Source organism: Citrus clementina, unplaced genomic scaffold (genome assembly GCF_000493195.1).
Source record: "Citrus clementina cultivar Clemenules unplaced genomic scaffold, Citrus_clementina_v1.0 scaffold_9, whole genome shotgun sequence".
Lineage (NCBI taxonomy): Eukaryota > Viridiplantae > Streptophyta > Magnoliopsida > Sapindales > Rutaceae > Citrus > Citrus x clementina.
In genome coordinates, this window is record NW_006261964.1 from 2,973,772 (window position 1) to 2,997,955 (window position 24,184).

General features: G+C 35.2%; 4 protein-coding genes across 5 annotated transcripts; all 4 read left to right on the top strand.

The window, feature by feature from the left end:
* Positions 1-815: 815 nt before the first annotated feature.
* Positions 816-6,519, top strand: LOC18032793 (TVP38/TMEM64 family membrane protein slr0305). Its single transcript, XM_006419752.2, has 9 exons — positions 816-1,270; positions 1,761-1,822; positions 1,966-2,020; positions 3,310-3,408; positions 3,675-3,761; positions 4,309-4,425; positions 5,142-5,234; positions 5,457-5,487; positions 6,099-6,519. The coding sequence occupies exons 1-9, from the start codon at positions 1,175-1,177 to the stop codon at positions 6,281-6,283; spliced, it is 825 nt and encodes a 274-aa protein (XP_006419815.1). The 5' UTR covers positions 816-1,174; the 3' UTR covers positions 6,284-6,519.
* A 1,177-nt stretch (positions 6,520-7,696) lies between these two features.
* Positions 7,697-8,353, top strand: LOC18032161. The gene has a single exon (XM_006419753.2). It carries the CDS (start codon positions 7,697-7,699, stop codon positions 8,204-8,206), a length of 510 nt encoding a protein of 169 aa, XP_006419816.1. The 3' UTR covers positions 8,207-8,353.
* A 1,555-nt stretch (positions 8,354-9,908) lies between these two features.
* LOC18032815 (probable E3 ubiquitin-protein ligase LUL4) lies at positions 9,909-14,447 on the top strand. 2 transcript variants are annotated; one of them, XM_024185212.1, is made up of 4 exons: positions 9,909-10,695; positions 12,810-13,320; positions 13,915-14,063; positions 14,160-14,447. In XM_024185212.1, exons 1-3 carry the CDS (start codon positions 10,154-10,156, stop codon positions 14,026-14,028), a joined length of 1,167 nt encoding a protein of 388 aa, XP_024040980.1. In that variant the 5' UTR covers positions 9,909-10,153; the 3' UTR covers positions 14,029-14,063; positions 14,160-14,447. The 2 variants fall into 2 exon arrangements, with proteins under 2 accessions (XP_024040980.1, XP_006419817.1); XM_006419754.2 differs by lacking the exon at positions 14,160-14,447 and having other exon boundaries at positions 13,915-14,120.
* Positions 14,448-20,623: 6,176 nt separating this feature from the next.
* Positions 20,624-23,430, top strand: LOC18032157 (heavy metal-associated isoprenylated plant protein 32). Its single transcript, XM_006419755.2, has 3 exons — positions 20,624-21,133; positions 21,309-21,384; positions 21,529-23,430. Exons 1-3 carry the CDS (start codon positions 21,104-21,106, stop codon positions 23,016-23,018), a joined length of 1,596 nt encoding a protein of 531 aa, XP_006419818.1. The 5' UTR covers positions 20,624-21,103; the 3' UTR covers positions 23,019-23,430.
* The last annotated feature ends 754 nt before the right edge of the window (positions 23,431-24,184 follow it).

The window sequence follows — 24,184 nt, forward strand, 5'->3', positions numbered from 1 at the left end:
GGTTTTTATTTTTTTAAAAAAACCGAATATACCGTTTGTAAAAAAAATTGAAATGTCAGTTCGGTATTCAGTTCACTTAGCTGAACCGAAAAACCGAATTATTTTTTGATTTTATTCAAATCAAACATGATTTTATTCAAATCAAACATGTGTTATTTCTCTTTATAACATTATGATTATGTTTATATAGATGAAGTATTGGAGTTTGGTTATGTATTTTGAAATTTTAATATTTCATATTTTGGGAGTATCTTATTAATAGTTAGTAAGATATTAGTGATAAAATATGTTTTGAATACTTTGTATTTATTGTTAATATTTGTAATAAAATTAGGATAAATTAATTGTTGAAAAAAATTATTACATTCATGAGGCCCAATGGGCTAAAAATTTAAAAATTCAAAATAGGCCTAATAGGCTCAGAACCGAAAAAACCGAACCGAACCGAACCGATCCGAAAAGAACCGTTTGAGTTCGGTTCTTATTCGGTTCTTTTTATAAAATAACCGATTTAAATCGGTTCTACTTAATTTCGAACCGAATCGAACCGTGCCCACCCCTAGTACAAATATTTGTTTCCTCTGCTTTCACTGCCCAGGAATAAATAGATGCTAACTTGGGCCCACCATTAGCAGAAAGTGGGCCAAACAAAAAGCCCAAATTACTAGTGTTAGGCTCATGAGAAGAAAGGGTGAACTCAAATAACATTGGGGTGTATTATATAAGTGGGAGCCATCAATTAAATGTTAACAACTCTGCATACATAAATTAGCAAGTCAATGAAGTGAAGAATCTATTATAATGAGGGATGAAAACGTAAATTCAACTAATAATTTGCTTCTAATAAAGTAACGAAAGGTCATCTCGCACGCTACTGAAACAAAACTGGTTCTGCTCTTTTAATCAAAACACACTGCGAGCATCACACACGTTTTGTTTGTTGGATTGATGGGATAAAATCACAGAACAATAAAAAGAAAAATAAAATAAAATAAAATAAAATAACCAGTTGCAGTTTCAGTTGTTGTTGGAGCGGTGGCGCGTAAAAGAGTGTTTTGTGAGTTAAAATCTGGCAAATTTAGGGGGATTGAGAGCTCGCTTGTCGTTGAAGCAAGCAAACTCCGACTTTGGTGACGACGACGAAGAGTGCAGGCCTTGGCGTCGGAGATTATCCATGGCCTTCACCTGGGGCTCTGCTCTTCGGATCACGCTTTTGATTCTCCTCGTTGCCGCTGTCGTCACCGCCTGCTTCACCCTCCCTGTCGAGAAGGTTTCGTTTTTTAATCTTTTTTTTCTTGGCGGTTTTATTTGGTTACTTTTGATTGGGTTTTTGGTGATTTTTTATTATTTGGTTTTTGGGTTTTCATTCAAATTCATTTGCTTTTTTGTTTCCATTTGATTAATGGATCGGTGATTATTTTTAGTGTTTAGTGACAACAGATCAGTTGTAGGGGATTTAGGGTTTTGGATTTAGGTTTCAGGGATGCATTTTGACATTACATGTAATTTCTTTAATTAAACCCTCTATTCATGAGAATTGTAATGCTAGATTCTCCCTTCAAATTGCAGATTGTGACTATGTGTTGCCATTTTTTAATGGTTTATTGCATTAGTTCTATGAGTTTCTTGGCTGCAATAAAAGGGTTCTGAACTGGATCTTGAACCTGAAGCATTTCGATGCCTTGAGTTTTCTGCCTGCTAAGTGTATTTTTTGAGCAGCCTCCAGGCTTTTTTGTTGAAGAAAGTGCTGTGTCTTGCAGATATTGAAGGACTTTTTAACATGGGTTGATCAAGACCTTGGACCTTGGGGTCCACTTGTGTTGTGAGTTAATTGCAACTCTTCCGTGTTCAATGATTTACTTGTTTACTTAAATGTCCTTTTTTCTTTTCCCCTTATTCTTATTTCTGATATGACTTAATGCTGAGATGTTTTGACTTAGTAAGATTTTCTATGGTTATATGCAGGGCTGTTGCATACATCCCTCTGACAATTTTAGCAGTTCCAGCATCAGTGCTTACCGTAAGCAATAATCTCTTCTGTTAATTTAGCTAGCCTTACTACCTATCCTTAGTTACTCAACACACAACGCTAATGCAAATGTGTATGGCACTTAAGTTAATGTGTTTATCTTATATAGGATGAAAAAAATCCTCTGATCATTTTTTGAAGTGACCTATACTTGAGTATGATGTGGGACGTTATTTTAGGATTCTAGAATTTAATTATTTTAGGTCTTTGATATCTTCTACTTTAATTAGGGTCAGTGTCTTAGTCTTTTATTTCTATTACAATTGTTATTTAGTTTCTCTTTTTAAGTTAACTTAGGGAAGTAGTTTACTCTATCATAAATAGAGGGGCCTTGTTATTATTTTCATAAATTCAACCTTTGCTTAGTAAAAAACCCAACTCTTTTACCATTTCCTTTGGGATTATCTGTCAAAATCTCCCTTTTAAAGTCGTTTAGATTATAACGTCATCTAATATCGGTTGACGCGTTATTTAAAAAAATCTCGTTGAGTCATTTGGGTTAGAACGAGATCTAATCATGTTTCGATTAGAGTATAACTTAATCACATTGGTTTGGTATGGTACTATAATGATATCTAGTGTTTTTCTACTGTATCAATTCGCGTTTGCTATGCCACTCCATCAGAATATGCATGGTTCTATCAGGTGTTAGAAATGAACCTAAATTATGTTTCGAGAAGAACTATGTCATGTCCACCTTAATATATCAAAGGGAATTGGCATGTCTAATATGTTTTCTCTTTTCTGAAATGAAAATGTTCTATCTGCCACAAAATTTTATTGTTTAATGTCGATAAATAAACAATCTAGTAACCAAGGAACCATGGGCATTCTCTTCAAAGGCATTTGAAAAAGTAAATAACAGTTAAAACCTTTCAGCTAAGCTTTCTCCAAGGTTTTAATTCCTTGAAAAAGTTATAATTTTCTTTTCCCCAAATTAAATATTTTATTCGTACTTGGATGTAATTATGATCTTTGTAATGTACTATTCTGTTTCTTGGATTGGCCTAACTACTTTCTTTGTGTCTGGGTCATACAAATTATTGTGAAAATTTAGATCTTATGAACTTCTTGTGAAGGGATCACTAGCCTTTCAACCATTTAGGCCTTGGTATTTGAGTCATAAACCTCTGTTTTAGAGGAAATGATGCTGCATGATTGCAGCTATTGCAGAAACTTGAGCAGCAATTTTATGTCCTGCTCCTCAGTTCTTGAATAATGTAGATACCTTTATAATATATAAATGCAACCTTATGTGGTACTTGGAATCCTCCTTTCAGCTTGGTGGTGGTTATCTTTTTGGGTTACCTGTGGGCTTCGTTGCTGATTCTATTGGAGCAACTATTGGTGCAGGGGCTGCATTTCTTCTTGGCCGAACTGTGAGTTTATGAATTCTTATGATGTTATATGCATCACAAATTCACAATTTTGCACTTCTAGATTGATATACATGTTGACAACGAAATCTATATTTACTGGTTCTCTAATCATTATTTACTGATGATAGTGATAGATTGTTGCCTAATCAGTCTATAGCACATTTGTTTTCCTTCAACATCTTTTTTTTTTTGGTGAACTTGAGTTGTGTATTTGATATTGATTACGATTTGTATTTAATGTATCTTATTCGTGAATACTTTTCCAGATTGGTAAACCATTTGTTATTTCTAAGTTAAAGGATTATCCGCAATTCCGTTCTGTTGCCCTTGCTATCCGGAGATCTGGTTTTAAGGTTTGTGTGCTTTTTATTGGATATCTGGAACTAAATCTATGCTTGTGATCTATTTTATTATCAGAGTTTTGCTATTTTAATTATTATGTTGCCTATTTTTCACAAGTAGCTTATATTCACAGGAAGGCAAGTAGGTTTAGAAGGCAAGCAGGTTTAGTGGAATTATATATATCTCATTACTATTTAGTGTCGTAGTGAATCCTAACCTTAAATTAGAATGGATACAAGTAATATCCTTAGTGTTACTAATTAGATATTGAAATAATGATATGGACAAGATTTAAATCAATGGTAAAAATAGTGAATATCTGGAACTTTGGTGTCTCTTTCTATAAATTCTGCACCTGAAGTGCTGGACTCAGAGCTAGAATCACAATCTAAATGTCAATGTAATGGCTGTTTGAAAGGGTTTGTCTATATAGTCCTGCTGTGACTAAGATTCCGCCTTTTACTATTAGACAGTTAACAGTTATGCAGTAATTTTTATTCTTTATATGTGTGTGAACTGCTGGATATTTAACCTGCACTTTCTTAACTTGGTTAACAGATAGTTTTGCTGCTTCGGCTTGTTCCCTTGCTCCCATTTAACATGTTGAATTACCTCTTGTCCGTGACCCCTGTTCCACTCTTGGAGTACATGCTAGCTTCCTGGATTGGAATGATGGTATCTTCTTCCTTATAGTATTTACTCTTTAGTTATATCGAATGATGTGATGTGTTAAACAATACTTTAATTTATCACAAATTTTGGATGTAAATTTGGCTGCTAATTATTTTTCATCTCTTTATCTAATATGCAGTGTGTAAAATCTTTGTTCTTGCTTTTGTGTGTGTTATTGGGCATCATATGCTAGAGTTCAGCTTGCTAATGTTGGCATGATCCAGGTGCATGGCATTTTGTTAGCATTTTAGTGGACCTTGGACGGAACCCTAACCCTTTATTTCCGAATTATTGAACCCTAACCAGTTGGTATTATAAGGTGTATGAAAATAATTTGCAATCTAGATTTTGGTGGATATATGGGTTGATTCAGTTCTGTAGCCATCTATTTTTTAATGCCTTTATCAAGTAATGTTGAAGACATTGAAAAAAAAAAAAAGCTCAATTACCTTTCTCTTTACTATCTATATATGGTGGTGCACAGCAGAGGTGAAATTTCAGGCTTTTCTCTAATCTTCATAATAGTTAATTACAAGATTTATTTGAATTTTAAGGAACAAGTGCTTTCTGCTTATTGCCTTGAAGATATGTGTACATGGATGTGTTTCTTCCTCTGTTTGCATGTGCTTGCTACTTTGCTTGCTTAAGAGTTTTTTTTTTTGTTCTCCTTATTTGTTCAGATTTCAGCTGAGTAACGTCTATTGTGGTTTCTGTTACAGCCAATAACTCTTGCATTAGTATATGTTGGAACGACTCTCAAGGATCTTTCTGATGTGACACATGGATGGAATGAGTTCTCAAAAACTCGTTGGGTAAGTCTTTTCAGCCTTATACTTTTTCAGGTTTACTAACAGATTTTCAGATTTTGATTATATTGGCTCCTTCCCTGCTGTGCAATAGTTTTCTTTTTGATAGTCCAATTGTGCCAGAGTGGTTCATTATTTTATTTTTCATGAATCAAGGATATGTTGATGCTTGTTTTATCTTGCCATCTTATGTTCTGATTTATATGTATTATCCATTGCTCGGTGCAGGCTTTTCTCATCTTTGGCCTTGTGGTATCTGGTAAGTTGAAATAACCTGCAGACATGCTAAAGAGACCTTTTTTGGGCTTTTTACGCTTTCACTTGCCAAATTCATCTGCTACAAATAAAAATTATTCTCCTAAGTTTGATCCTTTATTCAGTTGGAGGAAATAATATGAAATAAATGCACATGTTAAGTTGGATATGATTTGATATATTTTTCCTAAGGCGAACATACTAGATGAGCGAAAAATTATGAATCTTTCTATTACCGATAGTGTTTTTCTTCCATTTATGAAGGAAACCGTATTCAGTTTTAGTACTTTGACATTTGAGGTTGACTTTTGGCTATAACATACTAACTGCAAGATAAAAAGGAAGAGATGAGAACATAAATAAATAAGTTTATTCTGAAGCATAGTTCTCTGTAGTTTCAGAGCTTTCAGCCTCTCTTACCATCGATCTTGCCTGCTTAAAACTCTCTGTTTGTAGGTGAAGAGTTGGAATTTAAAATGAACTGCATTAGATTATATACGGCTATTGACTCTCAAAATATTCAGAAAAAAGAAATGTAAATAGAGGAAAATAATCTCAAATTGTGTTTAAGCAATTTTTCTTGTCTAAAATAGTCTATTTTCTGGATATGTGCAGTAATTTTAATGGTTTGTGTCACCAAAGTCGCCAAAGCCGCTTTGGACAAAGCTTTGGCCGAAAATGAGGATATAGATGCCATTCTGGGCTCACCAGAGTTGCCAATTATGGCTGAACAACCAGTGGATCTCAACCAACCTCTTATAATCAAGATAGAAGGCAATGATGACAGTCATGAAAAATAGATCTTATATTTGTTTGTAAATTCTTTCACCTTTTTTGCAAGTTACATTCTGCTTAATGCTTTAAACATTTGGCAATTGCCCTTTGTGATCTGTACAGTTGCATTACTCCCAAATGTAGTTTTGGTCCTTTTGGACAGTAGATGATTGATTAAACAACTGAGGATATTTTGTTTAAGTGTAGGCTATTCAATTAGAAAATCAATAAAGTATACAATCAATGAGTTTTTTCTTCACAATTGCATCTTGCTTTAGATTTATATCATAGGAAGCAATACAAACTGTAATATTACTAGCAATACGTAATAATCTCATTACCTTCATCCCCTGCTCTCTACTCTCTTTTTGCTTGGAATATCTCATTTCCTGGTTGGATGGAGCTCTTTGTATTGTGAATGGAGTGTTTTCCGGATTTATCTTAATCCTCATTACTCATTTCACATTCTGCCCTGCTGGTTGATGCGAATACTAAGCATATTCAAAATTTAATCTTTCAACAAATAGAAGACTGTAAATGGAGAAATAATATTGAGGTTCTTCCGGTTAGTGGCATCTTTCTCAATTCATTTAACTGTCTTTCACTTCCCTTTGAAAATTGTAAAAATGAAGGACGACACCAGAGTTTTATTTGCTGCTGAAAATAATGCGGTTGTTAGATATGAGCTGATAGTGTGGGTCCTGCGGAGGTTGGTGATAGACTAACAGTTAAATTGGCAGAAAATCTATAGCACTTTGGTGAATACTGAGTTCCATTGCCGATGCCACAGCTGTGATTGAAAGTATTGAATGTTATGTGTTTTCAGAACATCACTTATAAAGACATTGCTCTGGTCTTCAATTTGATCCAAAGGATTCCAATTGACCTCATTTTGAGCAACGGAAAATGCGGCCATGACCCACCAATCAGAATGAGATGGTGCGGTCCAAAATGATGTGCACTTTGGCACTTTGTTAAAGTTGCAGCTAGATTTCTGGGGAGAAAAAGGTTATGGTTCGAAACTTGTATAAAAATAATTCCAATGATGAAAGGTGAAGCAAAATCATCTCATCCTTCATCATGAATCTTTGAATAGATTTTGGGGACTATTGGTATCCTTTTTCCTTCCCAATCAAACTTGGGAAAAGCCATTTGCTGGCATTTCATTAATTTATGTTGCTACTTTGTGTTGAAATTTGGGGGGTGCTGGGGACCATACCAACTCTTTAGTAATTCTATGGTGCTACTCTTTGTATTAGTTTTATGTGTTCTCATTCATTACGATTGCAGAAACCATAAATCTTTTTGATTGAGCACAACCTGATGATAACAGCCATTGATTAAGTATAAAAGCTATAGAGACTGGAAGGCATTGCTGAGTGTCTATAAATGCTTTAACTAAAGCTAAATTGGTGAAATGATCTTTTATTTGTAAAAGAATGCCTGTGCTTTCAAAGTTGAAGGTAATTAAAAGCATCGAGTCCTGCACGGGAAAAATACCAGGATTTGGCATTTTTCCTTTTGGTGGCTGCTTTGATGGATGTCGTGATCATACTCAGGCATCGGGATTCGGGACAAGAATCTGGAACCTGAGTGACAGGCCCGTGGAGTTGCAGGTAAGGGTGGGATCAATACTAAAGAAAGTGCACACTCTGAAGCCGGGCTCCTCAAAGAGGCTGAAATGCAAGAGCATATACAAGGCTTACATGCCTGGTAGAAACGGCAATAATAGCACTAATGGAGGCATGAAGAGCTTGCTATACTACTATGATGAGACTTGCCACCCGTACATCTGGATACACGACACTGGCAGCGACACGTTGAGGATGGTGAAGCAACAGTATCTTAGTCTTGACGACCTCAGAGACTGTTCGGAGATCAGAGTTTTCCGGGATCATCAGCGAGGCTGCATATCAGTTCGCAAGAAATCTAGGCCAGATTTTTGCTGAAACTCTTATGTGTAAGATGTTGGTGGTGGAATTGATGGTTGTTTCTTTTTTTGGGGTTCTTTCACCTTTGAGTCTTGGTTCTTGCTTCCCTATTTCTTATCATCTGAATTGCCAGCATTCAGTTGCTTTTGTTTTGTGATCATGCAATGTGTAAAAGATTATAGGGAATGACGTTAATACAGCTGTTATGGGATTTGTTGTTCTCGGCTGTCATTTGGATATAATTTGTATGCTATAAGCTGCTGCATTTGACTAACATTGACTATGTTTTCTGAGAATTAGAGGAAAATTTAAAAAAAAAAAAAAATTCTCCGCAAAATGATATATATAGCTACAAAACGATAAAAAAATTACGAACTCCAAGTAGTTTGTAATCTTTTGTTATTTTTGTAACAAGCTGACTGGTTAAAATTCGCATTTTACAAAATAAGAAATTCCAGAGTAGAGAAAGGACTGAGAATCATGTTGCAAAATTATTTTTGTGCGCGCCCCCCCCCCCCCCCCAAAAAAAAAACAGAAGAAGAAGAAGACATTTTGTCCATATGAGTCAACATTATTACATTATCCCTTCTGTTTTAAGTATCTTGAATGGCGCCATTCTTATGCTTATCTTCAGTTAACAATTAGTGCTCCAATTCTGCTGACCACTGAGGGTTTTGCTGCTATGCTCACATTTCAACCATCTTTAAAGTTAAAATTATGAACTGGGTTGTTTGGATGGGAAGAAAACGTGATAAAAGTTGGGTGCAATGATTAAAATAAATAAATGGATAAACGACCCCTAAAATGATTTGTAAATGAAGTATTGATAGCTAAATTGAGACGATGATACAGTTGAAAGTATAATCAACTATTCTTTTCTCTTTTACCTTAAAATTATCAAATCTGCTTATGAGGTTGATATTCAAATTGGTTCAAAAGATCATTAGAACTTATACTTAGTCGTATTTTAGGAGCATTGCCCCTTTTGTATTAGTTCTTACTATATATATATATATATTTCAAGTCAAATGGTTGACCAACCAATTTGATCCTCTAAAATTTATTATTAAAAAAAAAACTATTAGAAGAATGCCATTCACACTAATACAAGAGTTATATGTATCATATGTTATGTGTGTTGTGCTGCTAAAATCTATTGACTTTAATTAGATGAGTAAAGGGTAGATTTAGTTCAACTAGTTTCTACAATTTGTGTCGTTTTATATTATAATTTTTAGGTTTTATTTTACTCCCATCATCTATTTTTATTGAGGAGTATAACAACAAATAGATGTTTTGTCTTTGTATTGAGCACTAATGTTTTAACATCATCTAAATACCTTTAGGCCATAAAATAGGATAATGATCGTGCTATAATAATATCATTATGTTTGATTTTGATTAAACAATAATTTAAGTATCGGAGTGTTCTTTTTCAAGTATTCACCCCTCCGAAATCAAGATCAACGATCGTAAGAACTCTCTCTAAGTATAAATAGTGATTTTTAGAGGATAAAGACCTCCCAAAAAACACTGTAACACACAAAATAAGTTCCTACTGTAGTGCTATAATTTCTTTCGTTTTAATGTTTTATTGATGGTCAAATATATTATTTTGTTTGGTAACTTAGTAGAGACCCTCGGCGTAAGTCGCTGTGCGTACAATTATCGTGTTTCCAGATTAGTGCACGCGCCGTAATAAAAAATGTCAATGGAGAAACAAGGGGAAGGGATTTAAAAAAACACGAAAAAAAAAGAAACTTCTGAAGCGCGTGTAATAGTCTTCCAGAGTTTTTTTCTTCTTTTTAAAAGTCGTGTCTTAATCAACACGAAGAACAAATTTTACCAATTCCTCATTCAACAACTACTGCTGTAACGAAACAAAAATCATCACAAAAACACGACTAATTCTTTAAACAAATCGTCAATCTTCTTTTTTTTTCTTTTCTATTTCATGAAAAAATAATGGGAATTTCATGGAGCAACAGAAGAAGAAACAACCACCACCACCATCATTTCTTGGCTCCGCCGCCACCGCCGCCGCCGCCTCCTCCTCCGCCACTTCCACCGTACCAAGAACCCACTTTGTACGCCGCAACAAACCCACCTCCGCCACCTGCCCCACATCCTTATCATCCGCCCCACGCGCCGTACCCTGTACCCCCACCACAACCGCCGCCGCAGGCACCCGTAAACCCTTACTATTATCACTCACATGGGTACAATTCGTGCGGTTATCCGAATCCCATGATGGGAAGGTTCAGTTATCAGTTTCAGTACCAGCCTCCTTATTATGCCAACCAGGCTCAATCTCAGGCTCACGGCTGGCCCGCTGCTGCTAGGCAGTCTCAAGTGAGCCCCCCGCCGCCGTATGTTGATCATCAGAGTGCTAAGAAGGTGAGGAACGATGTGAATGTGCATAAGCACACGTTGAAGATTGAAGTTGATGAGGAAAACCCGGATCATGTGCTTGTGTCTTTTGTTTTTGATGCCCTGTTCGATGGGAGGTTGGTGATTTCTTTCTTTCTTTTGCCTACAACTTTGTTTTTTCAAATTTATTTTTCGGTTTTGTATTTGTTTTTATTTGATTTTATTCAGTGGGTATGGTTAGATTTAGTGTTTTGGATTCTTTTTTAGCTGAGTCTTTCTCTTGGTTTGGCTGATCAGAAGATGTAAGAAAGAAGTGAAATTGTGATCTTATGACGAACTAATAACAAAAAAGGTTACAATTTCTTAGTTTTCATTGAATTGTCGATCATCTGCGTTCAGAATTCTTCTTTTTCCTCTACGTAAGCATAGAGAAGAAAAGCTAACTACTGTGGAAGGATTACTCTAAAGGCATGGAACTGGGCAGAATGAGCTGTAGTAGAGATGAAGTTGGCCAGGGGATTATGATAACCATTTTCACAATTTTTGTGGAAAAATAATAATAATAATAAAATGCTTACGCACAATGCTACAATGTAGCATTCTCGTGTATGGTATTTGACAATGATTCAGGGTTATGGTTGACACTTTATACTTAGATTTGATTCTTCGATGATACATTGATTAATGATGCCCATAGAACAAATGTTTCCTTTTACTTTATATTGCCTTGCCTCTTTGTGGTCATGTGTGCAAGTAGCACAGATGATAAGTATGCTAAATAGAGAAAATTGATAATACATAGATTTGGAGAAATATGAACTGGAATCGAGTTGAAGAGACTCTTCTTGAAGTAATTTCTCATACTTTTAAAACTGCATGGTCGGAATTCATATTAGTGTGTAATTCAGCCCTTGGCAGTTTTTCACCCTTATCCTATTTAGGAAGTGTAATATCTAAACAAGAGAAGCGAGGTTTAAGAAAGAGGTATGACATTTGGGATGCATTTTGTGATCTTTTGTCATAGTCACCAGCAGAACAACTTTTCATTGCTGGCCTTTAGTTTGTTAGCTGCTCTCATGTTGCCTAGGGCACGGGGACCTTTCTGATACATCAAAATCTACAGTTATGTGGTCAAGCCTATGATAGTTGGATGTTATGATTTCACTTATGCCTTACTTTTCTTATCTCCTTTTATGTTATGTTCTCTGTCTCCCCAGGAGTTTAAGGGGATCATCTTTGTTCCCAACATTGGTAGTCCGCCTAGTCTCTCTGCTGGTCCAGTTTTTCAGGAATAGTTTGCCTAATTAAATTCATTGCTGCAAAAAAAAAGGGGGGGGGGGGGGGGGGGGGTGGGGGAGGGGTTAATCCCTAATTAAATTTGAAGTGTACAGTAACTATTGATGTACGATGTTTCTGGATTATTATATTGACTTGCTTTATGGAAAACAATGAATTATGCTGTCTAGGCCTCAACTTGACATGGACTCATGTTAAGTATCTTTTTTTTTTCTTTTTTTAAACAAAGACTCATATTAAATACTTATTTAGTCCTCAAGTGTCCTGAGAGACCATATTTCAGTAATTTTATGGATAAATTTTAATGGCCTTTGTCTTAATTTCTCTCGCACTCTACATTGTCTTTACTTGTGGTATATTTAAATTTTTTTATATTTCTAGTGCTTTAACAGTTAGTTTCTAAACTAACTGAATATTTTGAAGGCAAATCATAATTTAACAAAATGGTCTGAAATCAGAATTTTGATGATGACTTTGCAAATCAGAATAAGTGGTCTCATGCATTGACTGACTCTCTAATCATCTTGCAATGACTGTTATAGTTTGAGCCATGCTAGACTTGCCTCTCCAAGTGATTAATTTATTCCTCCTTCAGAGTTCCCATAGCTGGACATAGGATCTTGGCTTGGCTTTAATAAATTCAAGCCATGCTAGACTTGCCTCTCCAAGTGATTAATTTATTCCTCCTTCGGAGTTCCCATAGCTGGACATAGAATCTTGGCTTGGCTTTAATAAATTCAAATACCAGAAAACTCTTTTGAACTCAGTTGGAACTCAAAAGCAGTCAATTATATGGTTGCATAGATTACACTAAGAACAGAAGTCATAGATGAAAAGATGTCAATTTCATATATAGTCATAGATGAAATATAATCTTTTATTTCCTAAAAACCATTGATTATATCATGAAATACTTTTACATAAGTTTCTCTTTATTTTCTTTTCTTATCTGCAGCATCACTGTTTTCTACTTTGCCAAGGAAGAGCTCAACTGTAAGTTTGTTCCACTGTTTCCTGAAGCTTATATGCCGGCAAAAATTCCCTTTACGAAAGGATTGGGTCAGAAGTTTCGTCAGCCTTCAGGAACAGGCATCGACTTAGGCTTCTATGAGTTGGACAGTCTCTCAAAACCATCACCGGGAGAAGATATATTTCCTCTTGTAATATCTGCTGAAACACATCAGCCATCATCTTCAAATGATGGACATCTTGATGATCCTGTGTCAAATACATCTGCTCATATGCAGATAACTCAAGCAGTTCTGGAGAAGAATAATGATGACTTATTCCAAGTAAAGGTAATAAGGCAGATATTGTGGGTTGATGGCGTGCGTTATGAGCTACGTGAGTTATATGGAATAGGAAACTCAGCAGCAGAAGGCTTTGAGGACAGTGACCCAGGCAAGGAATGTGTGATTTGCATGAGTGAACCTAAGGATACAGCTGTACTACCGTGCCGACACATGGTAAGGTTCCACCTGATAATCTTTAGCAATATTGCTGTCAACTGCTCAAGTTTTAAACAGTAGAGAAAATAACCTCTGTTAAACAATAGTAATCAGGCAGGCCTATGCAAAGAGCACATATGTTAGATGGTTTAGAACCAGACAGTTGGGCTTGAATCTTCTGATAATTTTGCCCTGGGTTCTGAGTTTGGTTCTTTTTTTCCTGTTCTTTTGGTTCTGTTTCAGATCAGTTATAAATCTAGCTGATAAATATTTAAGGGTAGAAAGTCATTATGCTTGCATGCATGTGTGTATATGTATGTTGTCACACACCCTCTTAACATTTGCTATCACATTCAAAAGGAGGAAATATAGCAAGAAAATTCCAGTGATTTTAATAATATTGAGTTCAACATAGCATGAGGATTTGTTGTAGTAATACAACAAACATTTACAACATTTTTTGGGCTCTTTGTTAGTGTGTAAGCTTCTCATGGAATACCTGTCTCTGCTAAGGTGCTTGCAAGTCAAAATAATGTCTTCCATATTTTGCCTGTGTTTGCCTTTAAAACCCATGCATTTCTAACTCAAGCTATTTATGTTGCATCTTTTCAGTGTATGTGTGGTGAGTGTGCAAAAGAATTGAGGCTTCAATCGAATAAGTGCCCCATATGCCGTCAACCCATTGAGGAACTTATAGAGATCAAGATAAATAATGGTGATCAGTGACGAATTCTTGTGTCCACATAAAGTTTGGTTGTATGGTATGACTATGGAATTCTTTACCTCTGTGATTCGTCTCTGCAGGCTCTCATTATATATCTTAATTGTTTGGTGTATATTTCAATCACATAAATCAGTTGTTTAATCATCATGTGACACCCTACAAAGCTATTCATGTCAAATCTAATGCTGCAAGGATGAAATTTTACAATAATTGTGCAAGTGTGAACCCAACAGGTAAGTTTACTAACTCTGAATATGAACCTTTAGCCAGCTTCTACATTTTCAGCTCGCAAGCATTTGTTCATTTCTTTTAAGGAAAGTAAGGTTTTAAGCCACTGATTTCAACCATGTAAAGCTTGTATAAGTTGGAGCAGCCCTCTTTTTGTTAAAATAATATAGTCCAATGAGATGGAGGAATAATCTTTTACCTCCTTTTGCCAAATGATATTTGAAGCTTTTGACAACTATGCAATATCAAAACAAATTGTTGATATCTTAGCTTTGATTTATCTCCGGACCCTTTTGGGCTGGTCCTTTGCTAAATTATCAGTTCATCATTTGTATTACATGTTGATCAGTTGATTAAGCATTAACATTCATTAAAGCGGAATATATATTGAGGCTACTGGAGTCTAGACTTGATGAACATTCTAGGTTTACAGAAGCACTTTTTCCCTTTGGGTTTACAGCCAAAAAGAGAGGCAGTGAGAGAGAATATTTGCCTTAGAAGTTAGCATTAAGTGGGACAAACTGAGAATCTCCAAAGCTTGGATGGACCTTGATAGAATGTTATCTTAGAACAAGTGGGGACACGAAAGCTGGGCTGTAATACTAAATCATATTTTGGATCTTATTGAATATCTTTCCCTACATGGCCTCTTAGATATGCTTCCTATTACTTTGCCATAAGTATTTCAAAAGCTATTTCTTGCAAGTTGCTATAATTATCTACCATACAGCTCATTAAGATAAAAATTTTGGTGCTACAGAATTCGTTGCACCTTGATTCTACAATAATCCAGTATTTGAGGTACACTCTAACTACATCATATACCAGTACTATTAGTAAGGATGATGTTGATGGATCAGCCTAGGCCATTGATTTTACTAGGCCATATTTGTTGCAAGTGCAATTTGTAAAGATTTTACTTTTAAGTGGTTTTGTCTTTAACCCAACATGCATTTGTTCACCATCTTAAAAAACATACAGAAGTGTCAACTGATTGTGAAATCTACAGGGACTGTCTGGGCAGTTCCCTGAAATTTGATTAATTATGGCTGCAGGCTTGCACATGGAATGTACTCAGATGCACGCAATTATTTATGCTTAGTGTGGTGGCTTCTATAAGTGAAACCGTCATTAATCTTCTGCTACAATTCTTGTAATCTTGTATTATAATATCTTCCCCTGTTTTCTTTCTAGCTTCCTCGGGTAAAAGATTAAACCATATTAAAGTAATGTGGGGTGCCGGTTATTATTAATTGGAGAATAATCATTTTCATACGACACGTTTAAACCCAACAATTTTTTTTAACAAAGAAAAGAAAACTCCTTTTGGGCTCCAAAGAAAGAAAGGAAGAAAGAAGTTGCTTTTTTATGAGAAGTTGCTTCTGCACTCGCACACCAACGAACACCCCTGAGAATTTGACAAGACAGTGAAACATGCTGCCCTAGTTGGGCTGTTTCTCTAGCTGGCATAATTAAGCATTTTGCTTAGGAGCCTGTGGATGATATCTAAGAATTGCTGTTACACAGATTTTATTTATCTGTCTTTGGAAGCATGCTGAGGGCCGGCTCTCCTCCAAGCTCTTGCTCGAGTTTGATATTTACAATAAAAAAATTTATAAAGACTAGTATTAATTTGCGCAGCACTGTTGTTTCAAAATCATTTCCAATGGAGAAGAAATGATTTCTAGAATATTAATGAATAATCCACTCACAAGTCGCTGCAAGTTAGCGGGGTTATTGTGGTTCAAGCAAATAAAATGAATCTTTAAATTTTGAGTAAGTACTCAGTACTCGTTTAAATCTTATATTTTAATTTAAGCGTCCCTTTAATCTTTAAATTTGGGGGGAAAAAAAAACTCAAGTCACTCCTGCTGCTATTAAATATGTTATATTTTATTTTTACTTTTTCTTTTGATTTATAATAATATCCTTCTAATAATATTCTTAAAGATATTAATGAAAATTTAAAACTGAAGTTGATAATCAAATTAGGCTTAAAAGTAAAAAAAAAATTCTACCCAGATTTTTTTATTTTTAAGATTAATTTGGTAAATTAATTTTTTTTGTAAAATGATTATTAGTAAGATTGTTTCGAGAATATTAAACATTGCTTTCAAGTTGGTTGATATAAATTTATTTATCAATAATTATTAGTAAGGTTGTTGTATGGGCACAAAAAATACTAGATTTTTATACTGATATTTATTGGTTAGTTAATTAGTTTATTAATAATAATTATTAGTTAATTTATTAGATTTAATTTTTTTAAAATAAATTAATTAATATCAAGAATATTGTTGAAAGAATACTTTTGTAAAAGTTAAGACAAAATAAGGATAAGAATGTAACAGATTTAACTGCAAAGATTTTTTAAAATACCTTTTAAAATATAAGAATTAAACAAACATTTAAATAAAAATATAATGATTAACCGAATATATGCCACCCTTAAATTTTTATGCCAAAATTATTTCATTCTCATAAACGAAAGGAAGGGCGTTGGATTCCTTGTGAGTCCTACATGAGAAAGAAAACAAACCCTTTTCCTGAGCAGTCAAAACTTTTGAAAGATCTATATCTCCATTATTCTTTACCATAATACACTAAAAATCACGAGGTACAAGAAGGAAATTTGTAGAGGCCATGTGAGGATGAAGCTAAAGATCATAATCCAAGGCCCCATCTTGCTGTATTTTCTTGCCTTATCAATCACTATCGCTGGACCCTGTGGTGCTCATGCGATGCCATGAACTTAAATGCATTGCTTCTTCACGTATTCCATTTAAGAACTATCGAAACAAAAATAAGTATGCAACATCAACAGCCAAAACTCGTTATGCTCCAAACAACTTTAGCCAACTTGGCTATATTGAGTCCTCATATTCGATCCTTTTAGTGGGTTATTTGTAGTCTCATACGTCATAGGGTTAGAGTACTCGATTGACCTCCCAGTTTAGGACATGGTCAGGGGGACTTGTAGTTCAGGTCGGTATGGGATTCTAGTTATTAAAAAAAAAAAATCAACTAAGTCAACTTCTTAACACATTAAGTTCTAGTACTTGCACAGTTTGTTCATGCCCATTCACAAATACTACGTCGCTAGTAGGCTTAGAATATTCTGGAAGTTAATAGCAAAAGACTAGTTTATTAGGTAGGGTGATTCATCCCATTTGTTAGAAATAGACTTAAGATATTTAAGCATCCAACCTAAAATATTAGTTTATTGCGTGGATTGATCTATTACAACTTATAAATATAAGTGTCTCTCCTTTATTAATAAACATGAAATACAGCTCAACAATTCTATTCTCAAAATGAAACCTTTTTTTTTTATCCATTATTGCATTCGACATACTTGAGATGTAACACAATTTGGCAATTGAAGTTTGTTTATGATACTACTTGATGGAGGCAAATCTAAGACATTCTCGCATCCAACCTAAAAGATTAACTTATAACTTGTAAATTATTAATTTATCCTTCTCTACATTTATAAGTCTTTAAATATCTCCTTTTTACGAACCATTTTGATACTATTCAAACCTCATGATTTACTAGATCAAATCTAATTCAATTACAAAGATAATTAATAAAGCGAGGAAAGACATTTCGTTGGGGTCTTTTTTTCACCATTGAAATGGCTTTCTCGTTTTCAAAGCGAAGCGACAACTTCAAACAAGGGGAAAAGAAAGATAATAGTAACAAAAAGGTTGAAGGGTTTCATCACGGTTTGGCTTTCGGGAAGAAAGAACAATTATTCACGTAGAAAAGAAGGGTGTTTAAGTTGGGCAAATAGTCCCATAAACGTGAGTGAGCAGCTGATTAAGGGCTGGTTTTGGGGCAGCTTTCTCACCTAATTTCTTCCCTAAAATAAGACATGATTAAAACAAAAGATAAAAGCTTTAATGGTATTACACACATAACACGACACATTGGCCGCTTTCTTTTTGAAAGTTCATGCAACAACTAATGCTTTGATTTTTCATTTACATGGCTCCACTAGAGAGGAAATGCCATCTATAGATTGGATCAATTATATATCTTCAGAGTTTTGTGCATGGCTAAGAGTCTTTCAAAATATTTAGGCAAATTTCTTTTCTCAAATAGCAGTGATAATTCACTCATATTGAGTCAACTTCTATCTATGTTAAGTAAGAATTTTTTTTTTTTTTCAAAATCAGAATATTTTGCTAGCAACGATAAACAAAATAGATGCCTCAACAATTCTTGAATTGTTGAAATGAAAGTAATAAATGAAATTATCTCGTTGCACACTTAAAAAGTAAAAGTTAGATTTAATTTGATTCCATAAATTCTTTAGGTAATCTAAATTATTAATGTTCTTATTTATAGTACGTTTTGTCGACGTTTATGAGCTAGCTAGTTGATTTCAAAATTGACTTATCACTAGTAAATCAATTGCTTGACATGATATCGAATTTCACATGATTAGGGTGTATTTGTCATCCTAAACTTCACAGACACTTTAATTTTTCACCTGCTTTAGGAAAGAAAATCAAAACTATATGTAAAATATGAGTTGAAGACAAATTATTTTTCATTAACTGAAGATGAATGTTGGATATGCATTAATTTATACAATAAAATTTTTAATAAGTCATTTGAAGAAAAATATGGGAATTTGGAAGGCTCGTTATTAAAACAGTTGATTATTCGTTTTTTTTATAAAAAAAGTATTGGCATCATGCAAATCAATATTTTTTTTCCACCAACATAAATAGGGATTTAACCTAAAACTTTTATATCACCCAAAAAACTTTCATTTGATTCATCGAATATGCTACATTACCATTGACTGAAAAAAAAATATAAGAATCTCTAGAACCAATTTACTCAATCCAAAAAGATATATAAAGGGAGAAATTAAGATGCTTATTTGATTATTATAAGCAAATTAAGAGCTTTTAAAGTTGCGTATGATCATTCCTAGTAATTAAAAACTAATTTGTTTACCCAAAATCCTAATAGTATGTTATATAAGATCTTCAGAACGTATTCAAAGACCAAGATTCAATAGTTAACTTTTCTGAAAAACAAAAGAAGAAAAAGGAAATTATCTGAAATTATTTCAAGAAAACAATTATTGGAAGTCTCCTCGGAAAGTATTGAATCCAATAAGATATACGGGTCGGGTTCGGATAAGATTAACAATTAGAGGGGTAAAAGTATCATTTACCATCCTTTAGATTAAAGCCAAATGGAGTGAATCAGTGAAGTACCACAAACAGTGTAAACTAATAATATTTTACAAAAATGGGAAGCAAGAGGCCCCCCATTAAATGTCATTATTTAATCAACCACCCAATATTGGGATAGAAAATCTGACAATAGTTCATTCACATCTGCTGATAATTATTATCAGATTTTAAAGCCAAATCTGGCCCATCCTCTCTCTCTCCCTCTTTTATTGATCCGTCAGCTCTCTGTTTCCACGATGAAGATGTAAACTAAAGCTTGGCCTAACGTAGAGCCACCCACACTCGATTACTTCGTCTTGTGGCTTCTGCTGTAAATTTCGCGACTCGTAAGCTTCACCCAGGCAGCCGAGCTAAGCCGACACTGCAGCACGGCCCACGTGGTTAAAAATTTTATTTTAATTTTTAACATATGGTTACTCATAATTACATCAATTCTCTTTTCCATTGCAATTTGATCACGCATCTCATGATTCCCCATCTCACCTCACCTCACCTCAAATTATTTATATTTCCTTAAATTTGAAGCTTTAATCACTGGGAAAAATAGAAAAAAAAAAAAAAGTTCAGCTTCTACCACAAGAGACCGACTAAAAAAGACTATCTTTAAAACAACAAATTTTGTTATATATAATTTCTATAAACTTTGCCTGATTGAGGTGATAAAACGAACAACTTAAAAAGGTGTATAGAAATCTGAGAATAATGAGTTTTAAGTTTCAGATTAAAAGTTTTCACATTATCAAATCTGCCTTATTTATAATCACTCTCGCTAACCACCAATTAATTTTTGATTAAGATGATAAAGATTGATCGTGGTTAAGTTGAACCTATTTCAAGCAAAAATTCAGCCAATTAATTGAAAAGATCAGGATTGTCCAAAGTAATGAGTTTAAAGAACCTATTTCAAGCAAAAAATTCTTTTTTAGCAACAACTCCACCAATTTAACATTCTTTTCAAAATAAATGGCATTTTTTTTTTGAGAAGAAAATAAATGGCATTTTAGTTTAAAATTTGAACTCAATAAACCGTATAGAAAAGCATTTTTGACTTGTACTTTTAAAATGCAAAGGTATTGTTTTACATTTCTTTTTATATGCCATGGAAACAAAAAAACAATTTTTCCCAGCTGTCCTGTTAAAAAACAGTTCGAGTTACACTGCGCATTTAAAAAAAATTATGCAAAAAAATACTAATAAATAAAGCCCCCCAAAAGAAACACCGGAGAAGCCTTGCAGCAGCACCTCTCCTACAACTCAACACTCTCTCTCTCTCTCTCTCTCTCTCTCTCTTACTCTGAAACAAAGGAAGCAGGGGTTTTTAATGTTCAGCCATCTCCTCCTCTAACCTTTCATTCTCTTTCTTTTTCTTTCTCTTTCTCTTTGTTATTCAAAGACCGAACCTTGTCGTTGTTTAATGTGTTTTCAACTTTTTCTCTGCTCTGAGACTACGACCCATTTGTTTTATCTCTGCTTGTTAGCCTTTAACAGAATTCATTGTGGTTAGCTGCTTCTGTCTCTCAGATCTATTAGCATTGTCATCAAATCCTTTTTTTTTTTTTTGGCCTGGGTTCCATTGTTGTAGCTGTTTGTTTGTTTTATTTGACTGGACGGAAACAAAAAGAAGAAAAAAATGAGTAAAGAAGAGTTCATGAAGATTCAGGTACCACTTCCCTGAAGCTTAGAAATTTCCCATCTTTTGAACTTTTGCTTTATATGTTCTTGTTCATGTATATGTGAACCAGAGTGAATTCTTTTTCTTTTCTTTTTTGCATTTATTTTGGTCATTATGCTTTACTTCTCTACGGGTTTTTTATTTTGGTTACTTGCGCATGCAGACTTATGTTCTGAAAGTGAACATACACTGTGATGGGTGTAAGCACAAAGTGAAGAAAATCTTGCAGAAAATTGATGGTACTAATATTATTGCTGCTCTTCATGTTATTTTTAATTTTAATAAACGTCCTTCAAAAATAGTTCTCCTTGATCTTCTTTAATTTTGTAATGCTTAAAGAAGAAAAAAAAATCCAATTTTGGGGTTGCGTAATTTTGCTACAGGAGTATTCACCACCAGCATAGATTCAGAACAGGGGAAGGTGACAGTATCTGGTAATGTAGACCCATCGGTTCTGATAAAGAAGCTTGCAAAATCAGGCAAACATGCAGAGCTTTGGGGCGCTCCAAAGGCTAACAACAACCAGAACAATCTACCAAACCAGTTCAAGAACATGCAACTTGACAATGGCAAAGGTGGTAACAACAACAACAACAACAAAGGCCAGAAAGGTGGAAACAACAACAACAACAATAACAATCCTCCTAAAGGAGGCGGCGGAGGCGGAGGCCAGCAGCCAAACGCTCAACAGCAACTTCAGCAACAGCTGCAGCACCTGCAGCAAATAAAAGGGTTTCAAGATCTGAAGTTGCCACCACATTTTAAGGACATGAAACTGCCTAGCATGCCAAACCAAAGCCAAAACCAGAAGGCTGTCAAGTTTAATATTCCTGATGATGACGAAGATTTTAGTGATGATGAGTTTGATTATGATGATGAGTATGATGACGAGTATGATGATGACTTGGATGAACCCCTTCCGCCGCTCAATAAGATGAAACCCATCACGGGTAATGGTGGCCCTCCGGGAATGATGCCTAATAACATGATGATGATGAATGGGATCAATCCCTTGATGAATGGGATCAATCCCCAGCTCATGAATGCTCAAAAGGGTGCTCCAATTCCTGCTCAAAATGCCAAGAAAGGTGGTAATGGAGGGCCTATGCCCGTCCAGGTAAATATGGCTAACAATGAGGGTAAAAATGGAAACGGAGGGAAGAAAGGTGGTGGTGGTGGTGGTGGTGGTGGTGGTGGTGGTGGTGGTGGTGGGAATCAGAATGGAGCAAACAATCAGAACCAAGGTGGCAAGAATGGTAAAAATGGTGGAGGGCAAAATGGAAATAATGGAGGCGGCGGCGGCGGCGGAGCTAATAACAAGAATGGTAATAATGGCGGTGGGGCAAACGGTCATAATATGAATGGTAACGGGGGCAAAAAGGGCAATGGTGGTCCAAATCCAATGGGTGATATGAATGGTGGGTTTCAGAACATGGGTGGCGCTGCCGCTGCTATGGCTGCTGCTAATGCCAAGATGGGTCAAATGCCAATGGGCCAAATGGGTAGTATGCCAATGGGCCAAATGGGCAATGTTCCAGCTGTTCAAGGCCTACCAGCAGCTGCAATGAACGGTGGTGCCGGTGGACGTGCCGGGTACTTTCAAGGTGCCGGCCCGGACCTTATGCCGGGTAACCCATACCATCAGCAACAGCAACAACAGTACATGGCTGCTGCAATGATGAACCAACAACGTGCAATCGGTAACGAAAGGTTTCAGCCCATGATGTATGCAAGGCCTCCACCTGCTGTTAATTACATGCCCCAACATCCATACCCGCCATATCCATACCCGCAGCACCCATACCCGCCCCAGGATCCCGGATATACTCACTTCTTCAGTGATGAGAACACCTCGAGTTGCAATGTGATGTGAAAATATGTCCCAACATCGCTAGGGTTTGTGACTGTAGTTCAGTTCCGGTGTCGGTGGTGGTCCAGTTATAGTTCGAGGACTAAAAAGTTTGGTCATGCCAATATTATACATCATGGAAATGGGTTTTTATTTTAGTTTAATATTTTTCTCTTCTTTTTTGTTTTAATTTTTTTTTCTCAAATCCTAAGTTGAATTAGGGTTTTTCTAATTATCATAGGGAGTATTTATTATATATAGATAATTATATTAAAAAGTCCTTTTTAGGGAGGAGGGAGTAGTGGTGGGCCCTTTTTATGAGCTGTTTATATATGTTTATATAATGTTTTGCAAAAACAAAAATAAGATAATATATAACAATAGAGAATGGGGGAAGCAACAATAGCCCATCTCTCTGCCCATTTCTCTCCCAAAATTTTATCCCATTTTGTAATTTTTTGAATGTTTATATGTGCATTACCATTTTTCTCCTTATTATTTTGTTTTTAAATTTTTTTGTTATCATGGATTTCTCTCGTTTGTTTGTTTGTTTGTTTGAATGTGGATGAATATGATAATCATGAAGGCCTGTGAGCTGCTGCTGTAGGGCTCACAAGCATGAGTTGGATTGATTATCAGAGGTTATGGCCCCACAAACCCAGTGCGTTTGCCTTTTTTTTTTAAGTAGGCCCCACGCATGATGACTGAAATCGATTATAAGCGGAGAGTGGTAGTAGAGAGAGCATCATTGGTCATCCTGCTCGTGTACTTTTGGTAAAACACACTCCACTCATGACTCGGTAGTCGTAGTAGTGACTCAGTGAGGAGAGAGGCAGTGTAGTGAACTAGTGATGCTTTGCTTGCACTCACTACCGGCCGAAACCCTTTTCTGTCTGTGCATCAGTAGCCGTAGAACATGTTGACAAAGACAAGCTAACTACTTGTTATTTCGAAAATCTAACGGCGTTGACACTTTTGACACAAACTCTGGTAAGCGTCTAGTCCTATCACCAGAAGCAGCACCAATCATCATCAATTCAAAAAAAAAAAAAAAAACGTAATACCGAAAAATGGATTTTGTAAGTTACATGAGCTGTAACTTAGCAGCCCCCCGAAAACGGAAAAATATAAAAACAGATTAAAATTAAAGAAACACCCGCAAAAGCCAAATACCCCGTAACAATCTACAA